This window comes from Hippopotamus amphibius, chromosome 6 (genome assembly GCF_030028045.1).
Source record: "Hippopotamus amphibius kiboko isolate mHipAmp2 chromosome 6, mHipAmp2.hap2, whole genome shotgun sequence".
Taxonomy (NCBI): Eukaryota; Metazoa; Chordata; class Mammalia; order Artiodactyla; family Hippopotamidae; genus Hippopotamus; species Hippopotamus amphibius.
The window spans coordinates 138,717,609-138,741,142 of NC_080191.1; the positions used below are offsets into that span (position 1 = coordinate 138,717,609).

At 34.2% G+C, this 23,534-nt stretch overlaps 1 protein-coding gene across 1 annotated transcript in view; it reads right to left on the reverse strand.

The window, feature by feature from the left end:
- KPNA4 (karyopherin subunit alpha 4) overlaps nt 1-23,534 on the reverse strand; it is a 59,774-nt gene that overhangs the window by 20,326 nt on the left and 15,914 nt on the right. The window contains exons 2-8 of the mRNA XM_057739101.1: nt 7,207-7,251; nt 6,285-6,374; nt 6,149-6,178; nt 5,996-6,048; nt 3,178-3,273; nt 2,592-2,677; nt 809-895 (exon numbers count right to left, since the gene is read on the reverse strand). Coding sequence (XP_057595084.1) covers nt 809-895; nt 2,592-2,677; nt 3,178-3,273; nt 5,996-6,048; nt 6,149-6,178; nt 6,285-6,374; nt 7,207-7,251 — 487 coding nt within the window. The remainder of the gene's footprint in view (nt 1-808; nt 896-2,591; nt 2,678-3,177; nt 3,274-5,995; nt 6,049-6,148; nt 6,179-6,284; nt 6,375-7,206; nt 7,252-23,534) is intronic.

Consider the following 23,534-nt stretch of genomic DNA (forward strand, 5'->3'; position numbering starts at 1 on the left):
TAATAAAGAGGAGGTATATCAGAGCAAAACTGACTACTTCTATGCAAGAATTAAAAAATCTGCGACAAAAATAACTTTTAACATCATGGTACACAACATAGTTCAGCCCCAGATTTTTTCCATTCTCCACTGGAGGACAGCTTTTTAAATTTTTGAGTTTGGGTAAAGTTAGGCTGTGGTTAAAAAACAAATTCTTGAAATATCAGAATTGTCTTTATTCTTCCTACAATTATTTATCAGAAAAAACCTGAGAGGTATGGTAGTCATGGTGGTCAATACTTAATGAGACTGTCTAGAAGACAGAGATACTGCCTGTATGATGATGACTTCATGATGATAGTGGATAACATTGTATTTTCCTGTACTAAAATTCACAAGAGATATAAAAAATTTCAACTTAAGAGTCTTCTCAGAACTGCTATTATAGAGAAAAATTTTGGTTTAAGTTTTGCATCCTCCTTTTTTCTTATTATTTCTTAGGATAGTAAGAGAGCTGAGGAATAAAATGGACCCTAACATAATAAAAGAGAAAGAGGAAAAGACCTAAATCATATACATATTTCATAATTATTCAAATAATTAAGACCTGACTATATACAAAGAGATATAATGGTATCACAAACAACAAACACGTTCATTCTGTTTGCTATGGGTTTATACTTAAACAGCTATAATTTCCGTAAACTATTTTATAAAAACTAGTACTGAAAAAGGCAAATTGCTTTTCCTTTTCAACTACTAGTAGTCATTTTTATTACACAGTACATGAGAACAATTGTTGGACTATTTTTACAAGTTTTAGACAAACCTATGATATTTCCCAATGCCCATACTGCTTGCTCACAGACATTTTGATGGGGTGAATGGAGAAGCCTCAGGAAAAGTGGCACAGCATCTGAAGGAGGAAAACATAAGCTATCATTTAAGTTTGAAGATACTGTTATATATCAATTATACTTCAATAAAATTAAAAAAAAAAAGGTTGAAAACACTGTAATCTAAACCAAAAATCAAACTTGCTTCTTCGCTGAAATCCCAAAAGGAAGAAACCTATCAAAAATATATTTAAAATATATCCTAAGTGATTTTCATTAGAATAACAGTAGTAGAAAATTTCTGGTTAGCAGACTAATTCATCATTAAGATGATAGTTTTAATGTACAGACAAATGTCAAATTAAGCTAAAATTTCACTTACAATTAAAACTGGATTTAATTCCAATTTTAAGAAATAAATTCCTTACAGATTAAACATTATCTTCAAATTTGGGGAAAAAAAACCCTCCAATTACTAAAATAACTTTTGAATACAGAAATTTAAAATAACATCACATGGGTCTTTAGCCAGGCCAGTGATTCCTGTGCCACGTGAGACCTTCTGAATCAGAAAATGATTCTGTTGCTTAACAACAAGGAAAAACAAAGAAACGTTTAACAGAGTAATACTGCACTGAACAAATGATTCTTCTATTTCTTTTCTTCCTTCTGATTTGGAAAATGCAACATGTAGATCAATCATGCTTACTTATAGTAAAAAGTAATTCATTTATCCATTACTTTTGGTATATTAAGATGGACTAGCAGTGTTAAAACAAATTCTAAGCCTCTTTTTAATCTTTAAGGAACACAAAGGACAAAGGAAAAAGAGGGATTAAGACATTGCCTTGAGATCATAAAATTTACTGAACAGTCAACTATACAAAACAAAACCAAAAAAAAAAATCAAACCCCAAAATCAATCTGAACCCCAAATTAAACCAGTTTTATTAAGACTTAAGGAAATTATCTACTCTACATATTATAATACAAGTGTCTACAAAATAAAATCCTCACTGGATAACACTTCTGTTCCCTTTCAAAATCATGACAGTGCTTAAGATTTTAACAGGCTTAGACAAGTATACTGCTTATATATTTGAAGGGGATTTTGAAAGTACGGAGATGAGTCAAAAATTATCCGCACTCTGGCTGTAGAATCTATAGAAATTTTAATATAACTTGAGTGTGGATAATTTTTGACTCACCCTTGTACCTTCTTTAAAATCAATTTCTTTGTTTAGTAGAAGAATCAAACAGTACTCATGGAAATAACTCAAGTTATTTCTTTCAGTAATTATTTCCCACTTACATTTCTTGGAACATAAAAAACAACCAATCCTATAATAACAATGAAAAAAAAAAAAAAAACTTCAAGCCATTCTCTCAAGTAGGGCTACTTTATAAAAGAAGATTTCTTTAAAATGTATGATGGACATCTTATTAACAGTGCCCAACAGGTAGTACGGCAACAGGAAAAACACTTCATGTAATGTCCTACAAATACAATAATGTAATCTACTACTATAATTAGGAAATGTTCTCAGATTTAGAATTAAATGAATTTTTGGAAAGAGAAAATGTCAGTCACTGGGACAAGATGGCCAAAGTAACATACTTAAGTTGGTCTATTTCAACTACTTTATGTGTTACTGAATTCAAAATACTTAATTATTTTATAATATAAATAGCTCTATTCTTTTAGGAAAAGCACTAAGTTTTTTAATTAAGTTTTTTTTTGAAAATCACAATTTTGTCTCTTAATAAACAACTTACTGGACTGAACTACTGCTTGAGTTTGTTCAGAGGTTCCAGATGCAATGTTTGTCAAAGCCCATGCAGCTTCAAACTGTAAAGAAGGACTACAAAAAACAAATAATTTTAAACAGCAGGAATTTCTACACTGGCCCAAATATCTACCAACCATTCCTCCCCTCTAGCATTTTAAAAGTATTAAATATTTTGATTCAAAAGATCTATGCACCCAGTACTTTTTTTTTTAACTTCCAATGACTACTTAAAATATCTCTTCGGTATAAAAAGCATACAACCTCCTCAGGTGTCCTTATTTTCACTAAGAATTCTTTATTAAGATATCTGCACATTACTACCCAAACAGTTTTCTCAAGCACCTATCTGGCTAAACTAGCTCATGCCAATTTTCAAAGCTTGAAAGTTACATATATCGTTTGCAAGTTCCCATTCGGTCTTTACTTTCCTCTCTTGGTATAAACATATCTTACATTGTTTTTCACTTTGGCTTCTCAACTTCATCTTACAGCCCTTTTCTTTTTTCTTTAAAGGTCAAATTAACTTCTGCGAAGGATACATCCTAAATTATTTCTTAAAATAATGTACTTACTTGTCATCTCTTTCAAGACAATGGACTAAAATAGGCAATATTCCAGATTTTATTAAGTCATCAATTGGTGGATTTCGATCACTGGACAAAAGCTTCCTGTAAAAGATACACACATACCCCTTGTGAAACTTAATGACATATAATTAAATTCAAATTCACATTTGATATATTAAAATAAACTGAATATTTGGGACAAATACTCTTCCTGCAAGTTATTTTTTAAGTTTATATAATGCAACCTTTTCTCTATTATAAAAAGTTTAATCTATAAATTTACAGAGATTATTAATAATTAGGAAAAAATGGTAGACATGAACCACTTTACCACTTTTTTTTTAAGTTAGAACAAAAGCGGGTAGGATGCTGGTACAAGTTTATAACTGATACTAGTGTCCAATTCTTCATCCTACTCTATACACCAAATCAAAGGTCATAAAAGCTCAACAACATTCTCATTTCAACAACTAAACGTAATGAAATAAACACAGCAATACATAGGAAAATATCCAGAGAGCTATTGGAAATATTTAGGTGAACAAGACAGACACATCCCTACTTTCTGGAGCTTAGAGAGTAAAACAATACCTAGTGCCCATTTACACATAATGGTAGACTGCAGTTTTAGCTGACAAACCCTCAAGGTGGCCTAACACAGATCTTCAACCCATCTGAATCCTCTGCACTACTATATGAAGGCAATGTTTACACAAGCATAATCAGACCATTCCCCTACATAAACCAAGTGATGGCTGCTAATTTACTACCCTATCAATGTAAACTCCTTGACCAAGCTTTATAACACACCACAAATTGGCTCCACCTTATTTATCTAACTAATCTTATTCTCTGTAATTCAACAGTAGGTCAGTTGTCTGTCTGAACACTTCAATCTATTTTCCAGGCCCTTCAAATGCTATTCCCAAGACCTGGAATGCTCTCTTTTCTATCGATTCAAACTCTATTTCAGTTAAATGTTTTCAAAATACCCTCTCTGAATTCCAGCGTAGCATACAGCTACATTTGCTGTTGAGCATCACTATTTTTTATATAGTTCTGCCTTCCCAATTAGGTTCTAAACTTCTTACAGAGCAAGAATTATTGAACATGCTTATTCACAGTATTTTCCATAATAAATGGCACAATTCTTTGCACAGAGTAGGAAATAACCCAGTCTTTCTTAAACCAGTCTTTCTTAATCAAGGTTGAAATTTAATAAAAGAAAAATTTTGTTTTACTACTTCACTGAGGACATTCTTAAAGAGATATGGCGTTTTTCCTTTGAGTGCAAAATGGCACATACAATACCTACAATGTATCATCAGTTTGGTGACACTGTCTTGATTTGTGCTAAGGTGCCAGTAGTTAACTCACAGTTGCTTTTGCAACATCAATGCGAATGTTAACACAGTAAAAAAAAAAAAAAAGAGGCAAATAAAGTCTTAGAATTTCTGTGAAAATAATACCCTCTGAAGTTATCTCAGGCTCTCCTAGGGACCCACACACTGTATTTTGAGATCCCCTGCCTTAGGAGCCTTAGGGCTTTAATTATCTTGCAGAACTCATGCTGAGAAGAGCTGCTCTGACAATGGTGAGCATAATGTACCAATTTCTTAATCTGACAATGGTGAGTATAATGTATCAATTTCTTAATCATTCTTCCTATTAACATTAATTTGCCATTCTGAAATGTGAAAACGTCTGTGATTTTCTTTCTACATAACAAAGTCCTCTCTAAGAAGTTCTTCTACCTGTAGTGGGCAACATTCTAATTCTGTAATTTCCCTATTTATTCTAGGCCATTTAAAGTGAATACACAAAAGAAGGAAAGTCTAGGACTTCCTAGGTGGCGCAGTGGTGAGGAATCCACCTGCCAATGCGGGGGACACGGGTTCAAGCCCTGCCCTGGGAAGATTCCATATGGCACGGAGCAACTGAGCCTGTGCACCACAACTAAGGAAAAAAAAGAAAAAAAAAAAAAGGAAGGAAAGTCTAATAAACATAAAAGGGACTCATGCACTGGGGATAAGATATTAGATGAATCTGTGAAATCTCTTTCCACTTTAAAATTCTATAACTAGAATCAATTTCTTGCTGAGGTGTCCCTTTCCTACAATTACAATATAGGGTGTTAGTCTATTTTATTTATTATTTTTATTAAAAAAACAAAGAAACCACTATATGGTACTATGATACAACCATGTCTTCTCCAAGCTATTTATTAATACAAATGTCTCAGTAATGTTTTTTTGGTTTTTCCCTTAAAATATGAGTGCATAGGTTTCACAACATAAACCTGCAAAAATAACAATATTTTTACATTGAATGAAAAGTGGGAGTCGCTGTAGCCCTAAATCTTAATGTGCACTTGCCTGTACACTGCTACAGTAAGCTTTAACTCAATTTATGGTTTGATCAATATGAGGATTGTGAGAAGTATTAGCTACCTGAGCAGGATCTGAAGAAGCTGACTTTTAATAAAATTAAACCTATTAATCAGTAAAAGGTAAAAAGCTTTATAAATAATGTTTTTCTATTAATGTATAGCAATAACCTGTCAAATCAACTTTTTTCCCTAGCATTTGTACATATTATGCACACTAAAGCCTCAATGTATTAGTGAGCTTAGAAAATTGCCAGTTTTAATACTCTAAATCAGAGAAAAATTTTTTAAATAAATTCAGTTGGTCTATGACTGTTCTTTATTGTTTGTCATCAAAGTTAATATAAGTAACAGAACTACCATATAGTAGTAGTGAAAACCCCAAAAGAAAACTGTGTAAGTCACAAAATTTAAATATGTCCTTAAAATTTAACTTACCTAGCAGCTTGAACTGCACTTAATTGAATTCCTTGGTTATCACTTGAAGCATTCTACAAAAAAAAAAAAAAACAATTTTTTATGCAGATACATAATAATTAGTTGTTAAGTCCAAGAAATACAAATGAAGGGTGTGGGGGGAGCTCAACTTACTTGAACAATAGCTTCTAGAGAGGTATTTTGCTGGGAAAAAAGTCAGAGAAAACTAAGTTAGAAAGTCACCTTGTAATTCTATATTTATGTGAAAATCTTTCACTGGCATTTTTAAATTACCAGAATAATAACTTACCACTCTATAATCACCATCTATGTCAGAGTCTTCACAGATATCTTCATGTGGTACATTCCTTCTCTTTAAGAGATGTTCATCTCTTTTATTCTTTAAAAAAAAAAAAAAAGAACTTCAGTTAAATTTTAAAAAGCTAAATACTTTCACACAAAGGTTAGGCAATTCTGTGCCTACAAAAAAATATGAAGTGACTTTTAAAAGTAAAATACAAATGCAGAAAATTAAACCAAATTGTGAGTTAAACACTTAAGTAACACTAATTTCAGCCCCAAACCCCAAATATTACATTTTTAATGAACCGTGAACAATGTAAAAATAAATTAAAAAACAAAATAATTTGATTAAAAAAGATAGTGTACAGTTTAAGCCAGAACCAAACATACATATTTATTTAAAAGTACTAAACCATTTTATACATCATCTGGGAGCTTCTCTTTATCACCTAAAAACAAAGTCAAAGCAAAAGTTGGGCAGTTCAAAATCAGACAAAAATCAACAATGCCTTACAAAAATTAAGGGCCACTTGAATTTCACTAAAAATGTTTGGGACAAATTTAAAAATATATTCTCAACTAACCTACTTTAATACTTGAAAAGTTGATGAAATTTTTAGGTATCAAGTTCCTTTTATGGGGTAATTACTACTGTAAATAGCAGAATTATTTAGTATAACTATGACATACACTTTATATAAATCATTAAAAATTACAAAAGAAAAAAGCCATCTGATATTGTGTTTATCCCTATTTTTGGATAGTGGACAAATTCAATAGCTTGTCAAATTTAGTTAATCTTTCCATTTTTCAAAAGAAAAGGAAATGCTCATTAAGCACTTGAAATTAATATACATTTGCTAATTTCTTTATATGCTGTAAGGTTGTTAGAATTATACTTGAAAGCACCCAATATTAATCTGACTCACCTTCCTTAACTCAACTACAACTTCATTTCGTTGTCTTCTCATAGTCTACAAGAAATTAAAGAAAATTATTTAAAAAAAAAAATCACCTCAAATTCCATCATCCAGAGAAAACTGCTATTAACATTTTGATTTACATACCCTAATCTTTTCTTCTAGTCATATATATGTGTGTATATATATATAAAGTCATATTTTACTCATAATAAAGATATTATATAGATGATTTCCTATCTTCATTTCATATTCACATTCTCAAATACTGAAAATCTCTTTGAAATTACTAATAGAGCTATATATATTGGGTATATCATAAAAATTTTAAACTGTAGCATAAGAATTATTAAAAATACAAAGGCACAAAGAATAAAAGAACTCATAATCTCACCCCCAATATGAACCCCCTATTTAAAAAGTAATACATGTATTAAGGTTAGTAAATTCAACGTCTTTAAAAAAGGGGGGGTGGGAGAAGGGGAGAGAACCTTCCTGACCATTCATACTTCCTTTTTCTAAAGGTAAACACTGTTAGATTTATTATGATTCTGAAACACTTATCTATTTATTCTGTTCTTCACCTTATTTTTGTTTATTTTATTTAAAGATCTTCCATGGTGGTATATGCAGATCTATTTCATTCTTCCTAAAGGAGCACATTAATTATTCTATCACATACTGTAACCATTCTGTTTTTTTGAAGTGTTTTTCTCATTTTAAAATTACCTAACACATGGATACACATTCACTGTAAAACATTCACAAACAATACCAGTTCAAGCTCTTTCTATGTATAGGTCCACCTCATTCTTTCTAATGACTACATATGCAAAGACATATTATGTGGAAATAGCAAGTCATGAAGTAATACTTAGAATGTCTAATAAATATATCAAACTTATATCTGAAACTGCACTTTTGACCTTTAACAAACATGTTCTACCCCATCTCATATGGTTCATGTAAGGGTGAGATTATGAGTTCTTTTATCCTTTGTACCACTGCATTTTTTAAAGCTTTATGCTACTGTTTTAAAAATTTGTGATATATCCAATATTTCAGACCTATTAGTAATTTTAAAGAGATTTTCAGCAAATGGCAACTCCATCCTTCCAACTGCACAGACCAAAAATCTTAGAGCCATCAGTGATTCTTCTTTTTTTCTCACATTACTCACTCAATTTGTTAGCAAATCCTATTGGTTCAACCTTCAAAATTATCTGAAATCCAGCTACTACCTTCTCTGTCACTACTCTGGTCCAACTCACCATTCTCTCTCCTCTAGATTACTGCAAAAGCCTCCTAACTTGTATCCTTCTTTCTACTCTTGCCCTCCATCTTTCTTCCAGTCCATTATTATCACAGCAACCAAAGTAATCCTCACTGGGAGTCTTAATTTTGGGGTGTCATGGACTTTTTTGGCAGCCTGGTGAAATCACTGGCCACCTTCTCAGATAGTGGTTTTAAGTACAGAAATGAAATATAGACGATTACAAAGAAAACCAATTCAACTGATATATAGTTGCCAAAAATATAGAAACATGAAAAAACAAATTGTAATATATGTGCTTCACTATCACATTAACTGCAACCTAGCAGCAGGTCTAATAACTATTCAATACTATACCTTCAAGGTAACAATGACCATAAATGGTATTTCAGGATGTTTTGCAACAATAATCTGATTTTTACTGGTGGTGACAAAAATCACAGGTAACTTTAGTAACTACTGAGGCTTACTGGCTACATTATTAACAGAAGGAAATGCTGTTTCCGTTAGTGAAAACAGAATGAAATTAATTTTTTTCTAAGTTCCCAGGCCCTCCTGAATTTCACCCATAGACTCCATGGGAAGAAGGACTCAGTAAAGAACCTTTTTCTAAAAAGTCAATCAGGTCACGTTACTACCCTCTTCAAAACCATCCAATGGCTCTCCACTTTGGAGTAAATGCCTAGTCATTATAATGGCTTAAGTCTTCCCACACCACATACCCTTCCTGGTTACCACCTCTCATATCTCAGCTCCTATCATTCTCTCCACTGATTCTGCTGTATCCTCACTAACTTTGCTATTCCTCTAACACTGGAAATTCTCTCTTCAAGGCCTTTTCTAATACACTGTACAGCAACTACTAAGAAAATGGACTCCAGAGCCAAATTGGTTGGGTTTAATTTTCAGCCGTAATACTTATTAGCTTACCATCCCTCAGTTTCCTCATCTATACAATGAGGATAATAAAAAATACCTATTTCACAGGATTACAGTAAGGATTAAATAAGTTAACATATGTAAAGTACATAAACAGTTCCTGGCACACAGCAGTGCACGTCTGCTATTTATCACTACTACTGCTATATCCTCAGGCTGTAATGCTCTTCCCTCAGTATCTGTAGTGTTCACTCATCTTAGAGTGTTTCAAATGTCACCTCCATAATGAGGTCTTCCTCCTTCTAACTATCCAGCAACTATACATTTATACAACTACACATCTGGGTGTGTGTATATGTATCAGTGTATTGCACTTCTCTGCCTTATTTTTCTCCATAGCACTTATCACATTCTAATATACTACATATAACTTTATTTGCTTATTGTCCCCCTCCCCCCCAGAATATAAATTATATATATAAGGAATGACATGAGGAATAAGTATCATTCCTTCCCAAAATGCACTGATTAATCTTAAATGTGCAGAAATCTTTACCTCAATTTTTGACCAAACCAATTTATTCCATCTTTGTTAAAGTGATCAACTGAGTTTTGGTACAGATCTGGATTTTAAAAATACCAAAACTGTGAAAAAATACTAATAAGATACACCGCAAAATGAATAAAAATAATCAGCCAAGTATTACAGCAAGAGTTTCAATATTCACCATAGTTTAAGCACTACAGTCTTAAGAGGTAAGAAGAAATATTTCTTTTCTTTTTTTTTTTTTTTTTTTTTTACAAATAAGGAAACAGGCTTAGAGAAGTTAAATTACTTGACCAAGGCTACATGGCTAGAAGTGGGACAGCCAGGATCAGAATTCAGAGTGTCTCATACAAAGCCAGTTAACCAATAAGCCATATTGTCTCCCACAAGTCTTAAAGTCAAATAGAGTTCAACCCAATTTTAGAGCCTATGGTTCACTCTAAAGCAAAGTACTATTATCAGGACAATGGGCTTTCACTGTATCACAATACAAAAACAATAAACAACTCAAGTGAACAATAACAAAAAACTATGTCTTGTGTCTCACACAAAATAAAACCTGCATAATGTACTACTTAAAAGATTTGTTCAGTAAAAGGTAGACTTCTGACAGACAGAGATTATCTCTAGTGTAGTCTCTAATCCCATTTAAGGAAGTGGAATTGAGGTACAATGAATGGGCTTTAACATCTTCTTAACAAAGCAAACTATTAATAAATCCTAAACAACTGCTATACATTGACCTAAATATTTACTTACACACAATTTTCCCCCACTTTGGTACATCTTATTTATTAAATTTGTAATTTCTGATAGTTTGAAACTATTAATAAAGGATTTATCAAACCAATTTAACACTGTAGTTGTGACATAAGCTTTGGGCTATTACTACCCACAGAAACATCTGCGAAATAAGAAAACTGACAACTTCTTTATAATAGAGCAAAAAAGAGTTTTCTTTTCAAGAAAGCTGTTACCCCCAAGGTAAAGAGAAGACTGAATGGAATAGTAGAAAGACATTCTACACATCAGCCTGGCAGCATTTACCCATGTTTTTTATTGCAGAAAACAAATGTCTTAAAAGTGGTATTAGATATTTTGACATTTTCAAATCACAATCCCTTCTCAAGGACTTATATGTTTCTGAGGTCTCATGAAAGGGGTATATAAGGCTTATTTTTCTAAATTTTATCTTAAAGAGCAGGGTTTTTACATACTACACACAAATACAACAGTTGTGGATTCAAATGGCTTACACCGATGCAGTAAGCTATCAATCAGAATCCCAAAAGGTTGCCAAACTGGCCAAAGGCTTATTTATAGGCCAAAGACCATCTAAAGGACAAAGGCTGTAGAGGGTGCCCACTTCCACCCCCTCCAATAAAGAGTTCAGGCTGACCTGATCATGCAGAATTTTTATATTTCTTTGCTTGTGATATAGCTTCAAAGTTCTAAATTCACACAAAAGGGGACAAGATATCGTCAAAAAGTTCAAGTGAATCTTACAAAACACAATGGTATTTCCATTTAAAAGGAATGTAGTTTTTAAAATTAACAAATAATTACTATGTGTCCATTACTGTGCTAGATTCTAGGGATTAATCACTTTCTCTGCTCTAACTGGGTGTAGGATATAGTTATTTCCAACTTATGGCTACTTAATTTCTAAGTCACCTTTTATCAATGTATTAGTTTTCTTTAAAACTTTAAAAACTGGAACTTTCCTGGTGGCTCAGTGGTTAAGAATCCACCTGCCAATGCAGGGGACACAGGTTAGATCCCTGGTCTGGGAAGATCCCACATGCCATGGAGCAACTAAACCCATGTGCCATAACTACTGAGCCCGTGTGCTGCAACTATTGAAGAAATAAAACAAACCCCCCAAAACTTTAAAAACTATAAATTTAAGATATGATGACATAATAATATACTGTATGAAACTGAATGGTTTAAATTTTCTTGAGTAAAAAGTTAAAGTTTGGATCCGTAAGGACCCAGTAGGTCTCACTAGAAAAACATTTAAAGAAAATTCTAAAGTTAGTCACTCAAAGGATAATGAGTATAATGCTTTGCTTTTATTTCATCCAGTCTGTCACTTCTATGCTAGGATATTGATACTTAGGTAACAGCACAAAAAAGCAAAAGAATAAAAAAATTTATCAAGCATAAGCTCTTTTGTGAAGTGATGCAATATATTTTAAAATTAGATTGTAATAATGTTAGCACAATTCTGAAAATTTACTAAAAATCATTTAATTGTATGCTTAAAATGGCTGAGTCTTATGCAAAGTAAACTATATCTCAATAAAGCAGTTTTTAAAAAGTTACACACACACACACACATCCTCCCCCAACATGGATTACTACTGTATTACTCTTTAGAGCCTACTAAAAAACATACACTCAATCATTCAAATATTTATTAATCACCTACTTCCCAAGCACTACAAATACAAAAATGGACCAGACATAGCATATCCATGGCCTTAAGGAGGTAGTACTCTTATGCCAGAGAAATATAATTTAATAAAACAGTAATAAGGCCTAACATTTAGCAAACATTGGGTGCCAAACACCATTCAAACATGTTACGTGTTTAAACATGGAATGTGTTATAACATGCATACTGATCTTCACAGCAGAGAGACTACGTAATAAAGATGAAATATAAGCTGAATATTTAAGACTCAATTGAAATTCAGTTAGAGACAAGCATCCCAGGTAGAAAATACAGCATACTAAAAATAGAACTACCATATGATCCAGTAATCCCACTACTGGGCGTATACCCAGAGAAAACCATAATTCAAAAAGAAACATGAACCATAATGTTTATTGCAGCACTATTTACAATAGCCAGGATATGGAAGCAACCTAAATGCCCATCAACAAATGAATGGATAAAGAAGATGTGGCATATATATACAATGGAATATTACTCAGCTATAAAAAGGAATGAGATGGAGCTATATATGTAATGAGGTGGATAGACCTAGGGTCTGTCATAGAGTGAAGTAAGCCAGAAAGAGAAAAACAAATATTGTGTGCTAACACATATATACGGAATCTAAAAAAAAAAAAAAAAAAAAAAAAAATGGTGCTGATGAACCCAGTGACAAGACAAGAATAAGGATGCAGATGCAGAGAATGGACTGGAGGACATGACGTTTGGGGGGACAGGGGGTGAAGGGGAAGCTGGGACAAAGTGAGAGGGTAGCACAGACATATATATACTACCAACTGTAAAATAGATAGCCAGTGGGAAGTTGCTGTATAGCAAAGGGAGATCAACTCAATGATGGATGATGCCTTAGAGGGCCGGGATGGGGAGGGTGGGGGGGAGTCACGGGAGGGTGAGAATATGGGGATATGTGTATAAATACAGCTGATTGACTTTGGTGTACCTCAAAAACTGCTACAAGAGTGTAAAGCAATTATATTCCAATAAAAAAAGAGAAAATACAGCATACACAAAGAGAAAGAATTATAAAAGCTGTCATGTGCAGGATCTGTTGAAGAACATGAGAAGCCAGGAATGGAAAGGTAGGCAAGAAGCCAAATCAATCATGACATGAAAAGCTGACCCACACAACATTTCAGAGAAAAGTGAGTTACTAGTGTTTTCAACCTAAATAACCATCACATTCTAAACATACTTGGGAAGTACAACTGTCGTTTAACCCAATAAATATGGTAAACCAAACGCTAAAAATATATAACTGTTGTCCCATTCTTTACCTATCTCTCCCTCCTCTCATCTCCTCTTGTTGATCTCTCCAGCAATCATTATGATGCTTATTTATGCGTCTGCCAGACAGTATATATGTTGTTAAATTGCAGCCGATTAGCAAATAAATTCCAACTTCACGTTTACGATAATAAAAAGTTAAATGCTTGATGTTGAAAGCTTGCTCAAACTGTGGATCTATTTCTCAGTGATAATATTTATTAATCATCACTACTAGTGATAGGCAGGATCAAGTTCTTATCTCTGACAAGTAAAAAGATGAATGGAAATTGAATATAAGAGAAGTTTAAAAGTAAACTCACAGTAGGAGGCCAGATTTAACCTTGACAAGCTTTTGGACAGTTTTAAGAAATAATTCTAATCTACAGTTACCAAATTTAAAATGATCCACATCTAAATTATAAGCACTGAAATTTATTAGTACATGAATATAATTTTTAAAAAATCACAAAAAATGTTAGAAACTGTTAACAGTTAACTCTAAGGAATGGCATTACAATAATTTCACTATCTACTCAACACTCAAATGATAGGGAAATACATTAAACTCAAAAGTTGTACATATCTACTTGGAAAGTTAGAAAATAAAGGCAAGAAGAACAGGAAAAAGTTGAATTTCCCAAGTTTTCTATACTCACTCATCTTGTACAAGAGGTGTACACACACACACACACACACGAGAGAAAATACATGAGTACATACATGTCTCCCCGCAAGATGGGTTACTACCATTTGGCTAAACTACTCTACTAGTATATGGCTACTAGTCCTAGCTCTATCTTTAATTAATGCAATCTTAGGTAAGTTACCATATTTATTGGCATTGATTCCTTCATCTGTAAAGTGAGGGGATTCTAACATCTTTTATGCCTCAAAAATTATATCAATATTATCATCTTCCAAAAACAAAGTCACAAAAATATGTAACTGTCATTTGTACAAGTTACTACACAAGGCAATAACTCCTATGCTAACAATCCTTTGAAAGCCATTGCTCAAAACTGTAAACGATGAAGAGGTATTTTGTGGCTCTGGCATAGCTGCTCTGTGTTTTCACATTTTGCACTTTTTTGGGGGACCTTAAATCATGCTGCAAATGCTAAAAGGACACGGAAATCATTGAGCTTTCAACATCTAGATTTATTAACAGAGATCATTACTAAACATGAACCCTGTGTGTCTGTGTGTCTGTGCATGTGTGTTGCTGGCAAGGAGGAAACTTTTGGCAGGGAAGAAAAAAGGTTAAGAAATGACCATTAAGTTTGGTGAGACACATATAACCAACCCTCTCAAAGATGGGAAATGCTGCAAGGTAAATTTTCAGAATCACATAGAAAGTGATTAAGGACAACACATAGAGAAACCAGTTATACCAAGCAATATATATTTGAATTTTATATGAGCAAAAGGAAAGGTACTCCCTTGTCTTTTAGAATGAGACTAATCAAATCCTGGCAAGAATGATCATTTCTCTTCAAAGGTTTTGAGTACTTTATAGAGGAAATACAATTTCAGGAACTGACTGAATGACAAGTTGAAGAAAACATACAGGAAATACACTGGGAAAAATTACAAAGAACTAGAAACTAAATGAGATTCAACCAAGTTAAGAAAGTCAACCCAAGAACCCAAGCTTTATACCACTGCTGAAGAAATCTGCTCTCTCTCTGCTTATTTGGTGCAATATCACACGAGAAAACCAATTATTTTTTCCATTTATAAAACAATATCAGATTAAAATAAAATATGAAAAGTGATTAAGGAATATTTTCCTTGTACATATATTATATTCATAGTTTTGTTACAGAAAAATCTACATAAATATTGGGTTGGCCAAAGAGTTCATTTGGTTTTTTTCCATAAGATGGCTCTAGTAGCGCTTAGCTGTCTTTAACTTCATTGCAAACAATTTTGTTAGTTTGTATTATGACAGCTGCCATATCAGCATGCATTTTTAAAAAAACTATCAAAATCGGTATAGCCATTTTAATACTGAAGATGGAACCAAAAAAAGCAACATTTTTGGCATATTATATTTTATTATCTCAAGAAAGGTTTAAAACACAACTGAAATGCAGAAAAAGACTTGTGCAGTGTATGGAGAACGTGCTATGACTGACTGAAAGTGTCAAAAGAGGTTTGCAAAGTTTCCTGCTGGAGATTTCTCGCTGGACAATGCTCCAGGGGTTGGGTAAACCAGCTGAAGTTGACAGCAATCAAATTGAGGCATTAATTGAGAACAATCAACATTACACCACTCGGCAGATAGCCGACATACTCAAAATATCCAAATCAAGCGCTGAACATCATTTGCACCAGCTTGGTTATGTTAATCATTTTGACGTTTGGGTTCCACATAAGTTAAGCAAAAAAAAACCTTCTTGAGCATATTTCCACCTGTGATTCTCTACTTAAACGTAATGAAAATGCTCCGTTTTTAAAACAAATTGTGACAGGCAATGAAAAGTAGATATTGTACAATAATGTGGAACAGAAGAGATTGTGGGGCAAGCAAAATGAACCACTACCAACACCACCAAAGGCCAGTCTAACCAAAGAAGATGATGTGTGTATCGTGGAATTGGAAAGGAGTCCTCTATTATGAGCTCCTTCCAGAAAACCAAACAATTAATTCCAAGTACTGCTCCCAACTGAAAGTAGCACTCAGTGAAACACATCCAGAATTAGTCAACAGAAAACGCATAATCTTCCATCAGAATGCTGTAAGACCACATGTTTCTTTGATGACCAGGCAGAAACTGTTACATTGCGCTGGGAAGTTCTGATTCTGCCATATTCACTAGACACTGCACCTTTGGACTTCCATTTATTTTGATCTTTACAAAATTCTCTTAATGGAAAAAAAATTTCAATTCCCTGGAAGACTGTAAAAGGCACCTGGAACAGTTCTTTGCTCAAAAAGATAAAAAGTTGTGGAAAGATGGAATTAGGAAGTTGCCTGAAAAATGGCATAAAGTAGTGGAACAAAATGGTGAATACGTTGTTCAATAAAGTTTTTGGTGAAAATGAAAAATGTGCCTTATTTTTACTTAAAACCTGAAGGAACTTTCTGGCCAACTCAGTACTAGACCATACTACTTTTTCATTCTAGGTCTGCTTCTGTTGCATATCTCTTTGAATAAGCTACTTTTCCTTCTTTTCCCTCAGTTTTCAAAATTAATTTTTCTTTGTGAACTTATGTTCAAAGAGTTTCACAATGGTAACAGAAAAACTTCATTAAAAGGCAAATCATTGAATTAACTTTACTAAAACACCATTTGTGAAGCATTAACTCTAATTAAGCTCACATACTAAACAGATGTGTACATCTACACAGAAAGCCAGTCGTTCACCCAACAAATGTTTACTGACCACTATATACCACAAACTGTTCTTAAAGACTCAGCAGGGAACAAAAGGATAAAAATCTCTGTCTTCAAGGAACCTAGTGTGGGGAAAGACAATAAATAAAACTAAAATACATAGTATGCTGAAGAGTGACCAATATTAGAGAGAAAAAATATAAAGCCAAGATGGGGGATGTTTTTAAGTAAAGACCTTAAGATGAGTGAGCAAGCCATGTGGGTAATTTGGCAGAAAGCATTCAAGGCAGAGAAATTAACAAGTAAAAAAGCACCAGACACCAGAAAAAAGGAAAGGCAAAGAGTCCAGGTGGCTGACATGCAATGAACAGAGCAGTAGGCAATGCATGGCCACTGTAAAAATTTTGGCATTTACTCTTAGTGAGACAGAAAGCCACTGATGGGTTTTGAGCAAAGGAGACATACTCTGACTTAAAATGGAATCATTCCAGCTGCTGTGTTGGCAATACACCATAACTATACTAATGCAGGTAAGAGATAAGAGCCTGCAGCAGAGTGATAGCAGTGGAGATCATGATTCTGAAGATTGAACCTACAAAATTTCCTAATTAATGGGCTGGATAAGACCGTGAAAGAAAGGAAACATCGAGGACTGGACGGTTTTTGGTCCAAGTAAGTGAAAGATGGAACTACCATTTACTGAGATGGGGCAGACTGAATGATGAGCAGGTTTGGGGAGAAATATCACTTTAAACATGCTAAGCTTAATATGCTTATAATGAATCAAAATGAGACGTCAAGCAGTCAGTTGAGCCTAGGGTTCAAGGAAGAGGTTAGGACCAAAAATATCAACTTAGAAAGTTGGCTGTGTATAAACTGTATTTAAAACCAAGTGATCTGATAAGATTATCTACTGAGTGAGCATTACTTCAAGCACTCTAAAAATTAAGGGGTCAAAGACTAAGAAGGAAAAGTCAGTGAGACAGAAGGCAATAGGAATCTGTGCTAATCTGGAATTAAGTAAAAAAAAAAAGATTTTTCATGGAATCATACATAATTAACTAAGTCAAATGGTGCTGACAGGTCAAATAAAATGAGGACTGAGAACCATCAGATTACTGTACACTTACTTTATAATTTAATATGGATTATCATCATGGAAACAATACCCCCATCCCAACTCTACTATGAACTCTGGTCTATTCCTGTTACCATTTATTCCCAACCCTGGACACTTAATAAGCTGAAAAATACTACCCAAGACTCAAAGCTTCTAACCCTCATCTCATTTACTATGCTACATTACTGTACCTGAATAAGCTACAGAACTAAAGGTGAACTCTGGTATCTACAAAACACAGATTTCTCCAAATGAAAACACACCTCACTCTCTAGCCCTTCCTTGTTCTCTTAAGCCACTCTGCAAGCAGTCTTACTTCTGACTAGGCTGTAGTATTTCAGGACAAGACTAAATCTGTGTAAATAATAGTTCCCCCTCTATCAATACAGTCAATGAAGTAGACTACATTTTAACACACCTATTCCCAAATTAACCACTTCTATAAGAATGAAGTAATTTACAAAAAAACCTCACAAACTATGTCAAATACACAGAAAAGTAGAGAAAATCATGACACTCACATATTAATAAATGTCACTTGTCCAACTGGCTTCATTTTTTAAAGAAATAAAAATTTCTGTGTTATAGATATTGCTAAAATCTCACTCCAACCTCAACCTCTGCCCTCCTTTCCCCTTTTGCCTCCCCAGAAGCAACCATTTTTCTGAATTCTCATGAGTGTTTTGACTGTATATCAACACATCTGTAACTTCTATATATTTAACATTTTAATATGAATAATATGCCATACATAGCTTTTTGAAAAATAAACTTTAGCGCAATTTTAAGCCCACAGAAAAACTGAACAGAAGGTACAGAGTTCCCATGTATTCCTTGCCCCTCCCTCCACTATCAACATCCTGTACTAGGGTGGTAACTTTGTTACAAATGATGAACCCATGACACATCACTATCACCCAAAGTTGGTAGTTTACATTAGGCTACATTCTACAGGTCTTGACAAATGTAGAATAATACGTATCCACCATTGTTATAGTATCATACAGATTAGTTTCACTGTCATAAAAATCCTCTGTACTCTAGAGTCTACAGTCTCTGAAAACCACTGATCAGTCTCTACAGGTCTGCCTTTTACAGAATGTCATATAGCTGGAATCACATAGTTGGTGGCCTTTTTAGATTGGCATCTTTCCCTTAATAGTATATATTTAAGTTTCTTCCATGTCTTTTCATAGCTTGATAGAACATTTTTTCTTAGTGCTGAATAATATTCCATTGTCTGAACGTATCATAGTTTACTTACCTTCATTTGCATAAACACCAAAGACTGTGATTAATGAGTCGTATGGTAAGAATATGTTCAGTTTGTAAGAAACCTTGCCAAACTGTCTTTCAATGTGGCTGTACCAATTTGTATTCCCACCAGCAATGAATGAGAGTTCCCCTTGCTCAACAACCTCACTAACATTTGTCAAGTGTCTTTTCTTTTCTTCTTTTAAATTGTGGTAAAATAAACATGACAAAACAACATCATAACTATTTTTTAATTAAAAAAATTTATTAAGAAATGTAAAATTTGCCATCTTAATAATTTTTAAGTGGAGTTGAGTAGTGCTAAGTACATTCATATTTTTGTGCATCCAGTGTCTAAAACTCTAAACCTATCAAACTAAAGTAAAACCCTATACCTATTAAACAACTCCCTATTTCCCTTTTCCCCCAGCAACTACTTTCTGTTTCTATAAATTCTGCTATTTTAATAGCAAATTACCTAATGTAAGTGAAATTTCATAATTTTTGCTTTCTGTGACTTAGCATAAAGGCCTCAAGTTCCATCCACATTGTAACATGTAACAGAATTTCCTTTCTTCTTAAGTCAGAATATTCCACTTTATGTATATATCACATTTTATTTGTCCGTTCATCCACTAAGGGACACTTGGTTTGCTTCCATCTTTTGACTACTGCAAATAATGCGGCTATGAATATTAAGTGTTTCAATAAGAATAAGAATAAAAACAAAACCCAAAGTTAGCAGAAGGAAAGAAATCTTAAAGATCAGAGTAGAAATAAATGAAATAGAAACAAAGAAAACAATAGCAAAGATCAATAAAACTAAAAGCTGGTTGAGAAGATAAACCAAATTGATAAACCTTTAGCAAGACTCATCAAGAAAAAGAGGGAGAGGACTCAAATCAATAAAATTAGAAATGAAACAGGAGAAGTTACAATGAACACCACAGAAATAAAAAGCATCATAAGAGACTACTACAAGCAACTACATGCCAATAAAATGGACAACCTGGAAGAAATAGACAAATTCTTGGAAAGGTATAACCTTCCAAGACTGAATCAGGAAGAAATAGAAAATATCAACAGACCAATCACAAGTAATGAAATTGATGGACTTCCTAGGTGGTGCAGTGGTTAAGAATCTACCTGCCAATGCAGGGGACAAGGGTTCGAGCCCTGCTCTGGGAAGATTCTACATGCCACAGAGCAACTAAGCCCATGTGCCACAACTACTGAGCCTGTGCTCTAGAGCCCGTAAGCCGCAACTACTGAGCCTGTGTGCCACAGCTATTGAAGCCCATGCGCCTAGAGCCCATGTTCTGCAACAAGAGAAGCCACCACAATGAGGAGCCCGCATACCACAATGAAGAGTAGCCCCCACCTGCAGCAACTAGAGAATGCCTGTGTGCAGCAATGAAGACCCAACACAGCCAAAAAGTAAATTAAATAAATAAATAAATTTATTTTTTTTTATTTATTATTTTTTTGGGGGGTACACCAAGTTCAATCATCTGTTTTTATACACATATCCCCGTATTCCCTCTCTTCCTTGACTCCCCCCCTCGAGTCCCCCCCACCCTCCCCGCCCCAGTCCTCTAAGGCATCTTCCATCCTCGAGTTGGACTCCCTTTGTTATACAACAACTTCCCACTGACTATCCATTTTACAGTTGGTAGTATATATATGTCTGTGCTACCCCCTTGCTTCGTCTCAGCTTCCCCTTCACCCCCCGCCCCCCCAAACCTCGAGTTCTCCAGTCCATTCTCTGTATCTGTGTCCTTGTTCTTGTCACTGAGTTCATCAGTACCATTTTTAGATTCCACATATGTGAGTTAGCATACAATATTTGTCCTTCTCTTTCTGACTTACTTCACTCTGTATGACAGACTGTAGTTCTATCCACCTCATTACATATAGCTCCATCTCATCCCTTTTTATAGCTGAGTAATATTCCATTGTATATATATGCCACATCTTCTGTATCCATTCATTTGTTGATGGGCATTTCGGTTGCTTCCATGTCCTGGCTATTGTAAAGAATGCTGCAATAAACATTATGGTACAAGTTTCTTTTGGGATTATGGTTTTCTTTGGGTATATGCCCAGGAGTGGGATTACTGGATCATATGGCAGTTCCATTTGTAGTTTTTTAAGGAACCTCCAAACTGTTTTCCATAGTGGCTGTACCAACTTACAGTCCCACCAACAGTGCAGGAGGGTTCCCTTTTCTCCACACCCTCTCCAGCATTTGTGGTTCCAGATTTTGTGATGATGGCCATTCTGATTGGTGTGAGGTGATACCTCATTGTGGCTTTGACTTGCATTTCTCTGATGATTAGTGATGTTGAGCATCTTTTCATGTGTGTGTTGGCCATCTGTATGTCTTCTCTGGAGAAATGTCTAGGTCTTCTGCTCATTTGTGGATTGGGTTATTTGCTTTTTTGGTATGAAGCTGCATGAGCTGCTTGTATATTTTGGAGGTTAATCCTTTGTCCGTTGTTTCATAGGCAATTATTTTTTCCCATTCTGAGGGTTGCCTTTTAGTCTTGTTTATGGTTTCTTTTGCTGTGCAAAAGCTTTTAAGTTTCATGAGGTCCCATTTGTTTATTCTTGATTTTATTTCCATGATTCTAGGAGGTGGGTCAAAAAGGATCTTGCTTTGATGGATGTCATAGAGTGTTCTGCCTATGTTTTCCTCTAGGAGTTTTATAGTGTCTGGCCTTACATGTAGGTCTTTAATCCATTTGGAGTTTATTTTTGTGTATGGTGTTAGGAAGTGTTCTAATTTCATTCTTTTACATGTTGCTGTCCAATTTTCCCAGCACCACTTATTGAAGAGGCTGTCTTTTTTCCATTGTATATTCGTGCCTCCTTTGTCAAAGATAAGGTGCCCATATGTGTTTGGGCTTACTTCTGAGTTCTCTATTCTAGTCCATTGATCTTCCTTTCTATTTTTGTGCCAGTACCATACTGTCTTGATCACTATGGCCTTGTAGTATAGTTTGAAGTCAGGAAGCCTGATTCCACCAACTCCATTTTTCCTTCTCAAGATGGCTTTGGCTATTTGGGGTCTTTTGCGTTTCCATACAAATCGTAAGATTTCTTGCTCTAGTTCTGTGAAAAATGCCATTGGTAATTTGATAGGGATGGCATTGAATCTGTAAATTGTTTTGGGTAGTATAGTCATTTTCACGATGTTGATTCTTCCAATCCAGGAACATGGTATGTCCCTCCATCTGTTTGTGTCGTCTTTGATTTCTTTCATCAATGTCTTAAAGTTTTCTGCATACAGATCTCTTGCCTCCTTAGGCAGGTTTATTCCTAGGTATTTTATTCTTTGTGTTGCAATGGTGAATGGGAGAGTTTCCTTAATTTCTCTTTCTGCTCTTCCGTTGTTAGTGTATAGGAATGCAAGAGATTTCTGTGCATTAATTTTGTATCCTGCTACTTGACTAAACTCATCAATTAGTGCTAGCAGTTTTCTGGTAGAGTCTTTAGGGTTTTCTATATATAATATCATGTCATCTGCAAAGAGTGACAATTTTACTTCTTCTTTTCCAATTTGGATTCCTTTGATTTCTTTTTCTTCTCTGATTGCTGTGGCTAAAACTTCCAAAACTATGTTGAATAATAATGGTGAGAGTGGACACCCTTGTCTTGTTCCTGTTCTTAGAGGGAATTCTTCCAGTTTTTCCCCATTGAGAACGATGCTGGCTTTTGGTTTTTCATATATAGCTTTTATTATGTTGAGGTAATTTCCTTCTATGCCCACTTTCTGGAGAGCTTAATAAATTTATTTTTTAAAAAAAAAGTAATGAAATTGAAACTGTGATTAAAAATCTCCCAACAAACAAAAGTCCAGGACCAGATGGCTTCATAGGTGAATTCTATCAAACATTTAGAGAAGAGCTAACACCCATCCTTCTCAAACTCTTCCAAAACATTGCAGAGGAAGGAACACTCCCAAACTCATTCTACAAGGTCACCATCACCCTGATACCAAAACCAGACAAAGATACTACAAAAAAAGAAAATTACAGACCAATATCACTGATGAGTTTAGATGCAAAAATCCTCAACAAAACACTAGCAAACGGAATCCAACGACACATTAAAAGGATCATACACCATGATCAAGTGGGATTTGTCCCAGGGATGCAAGGATTCTTCAATATATACAAATCAATCAATGT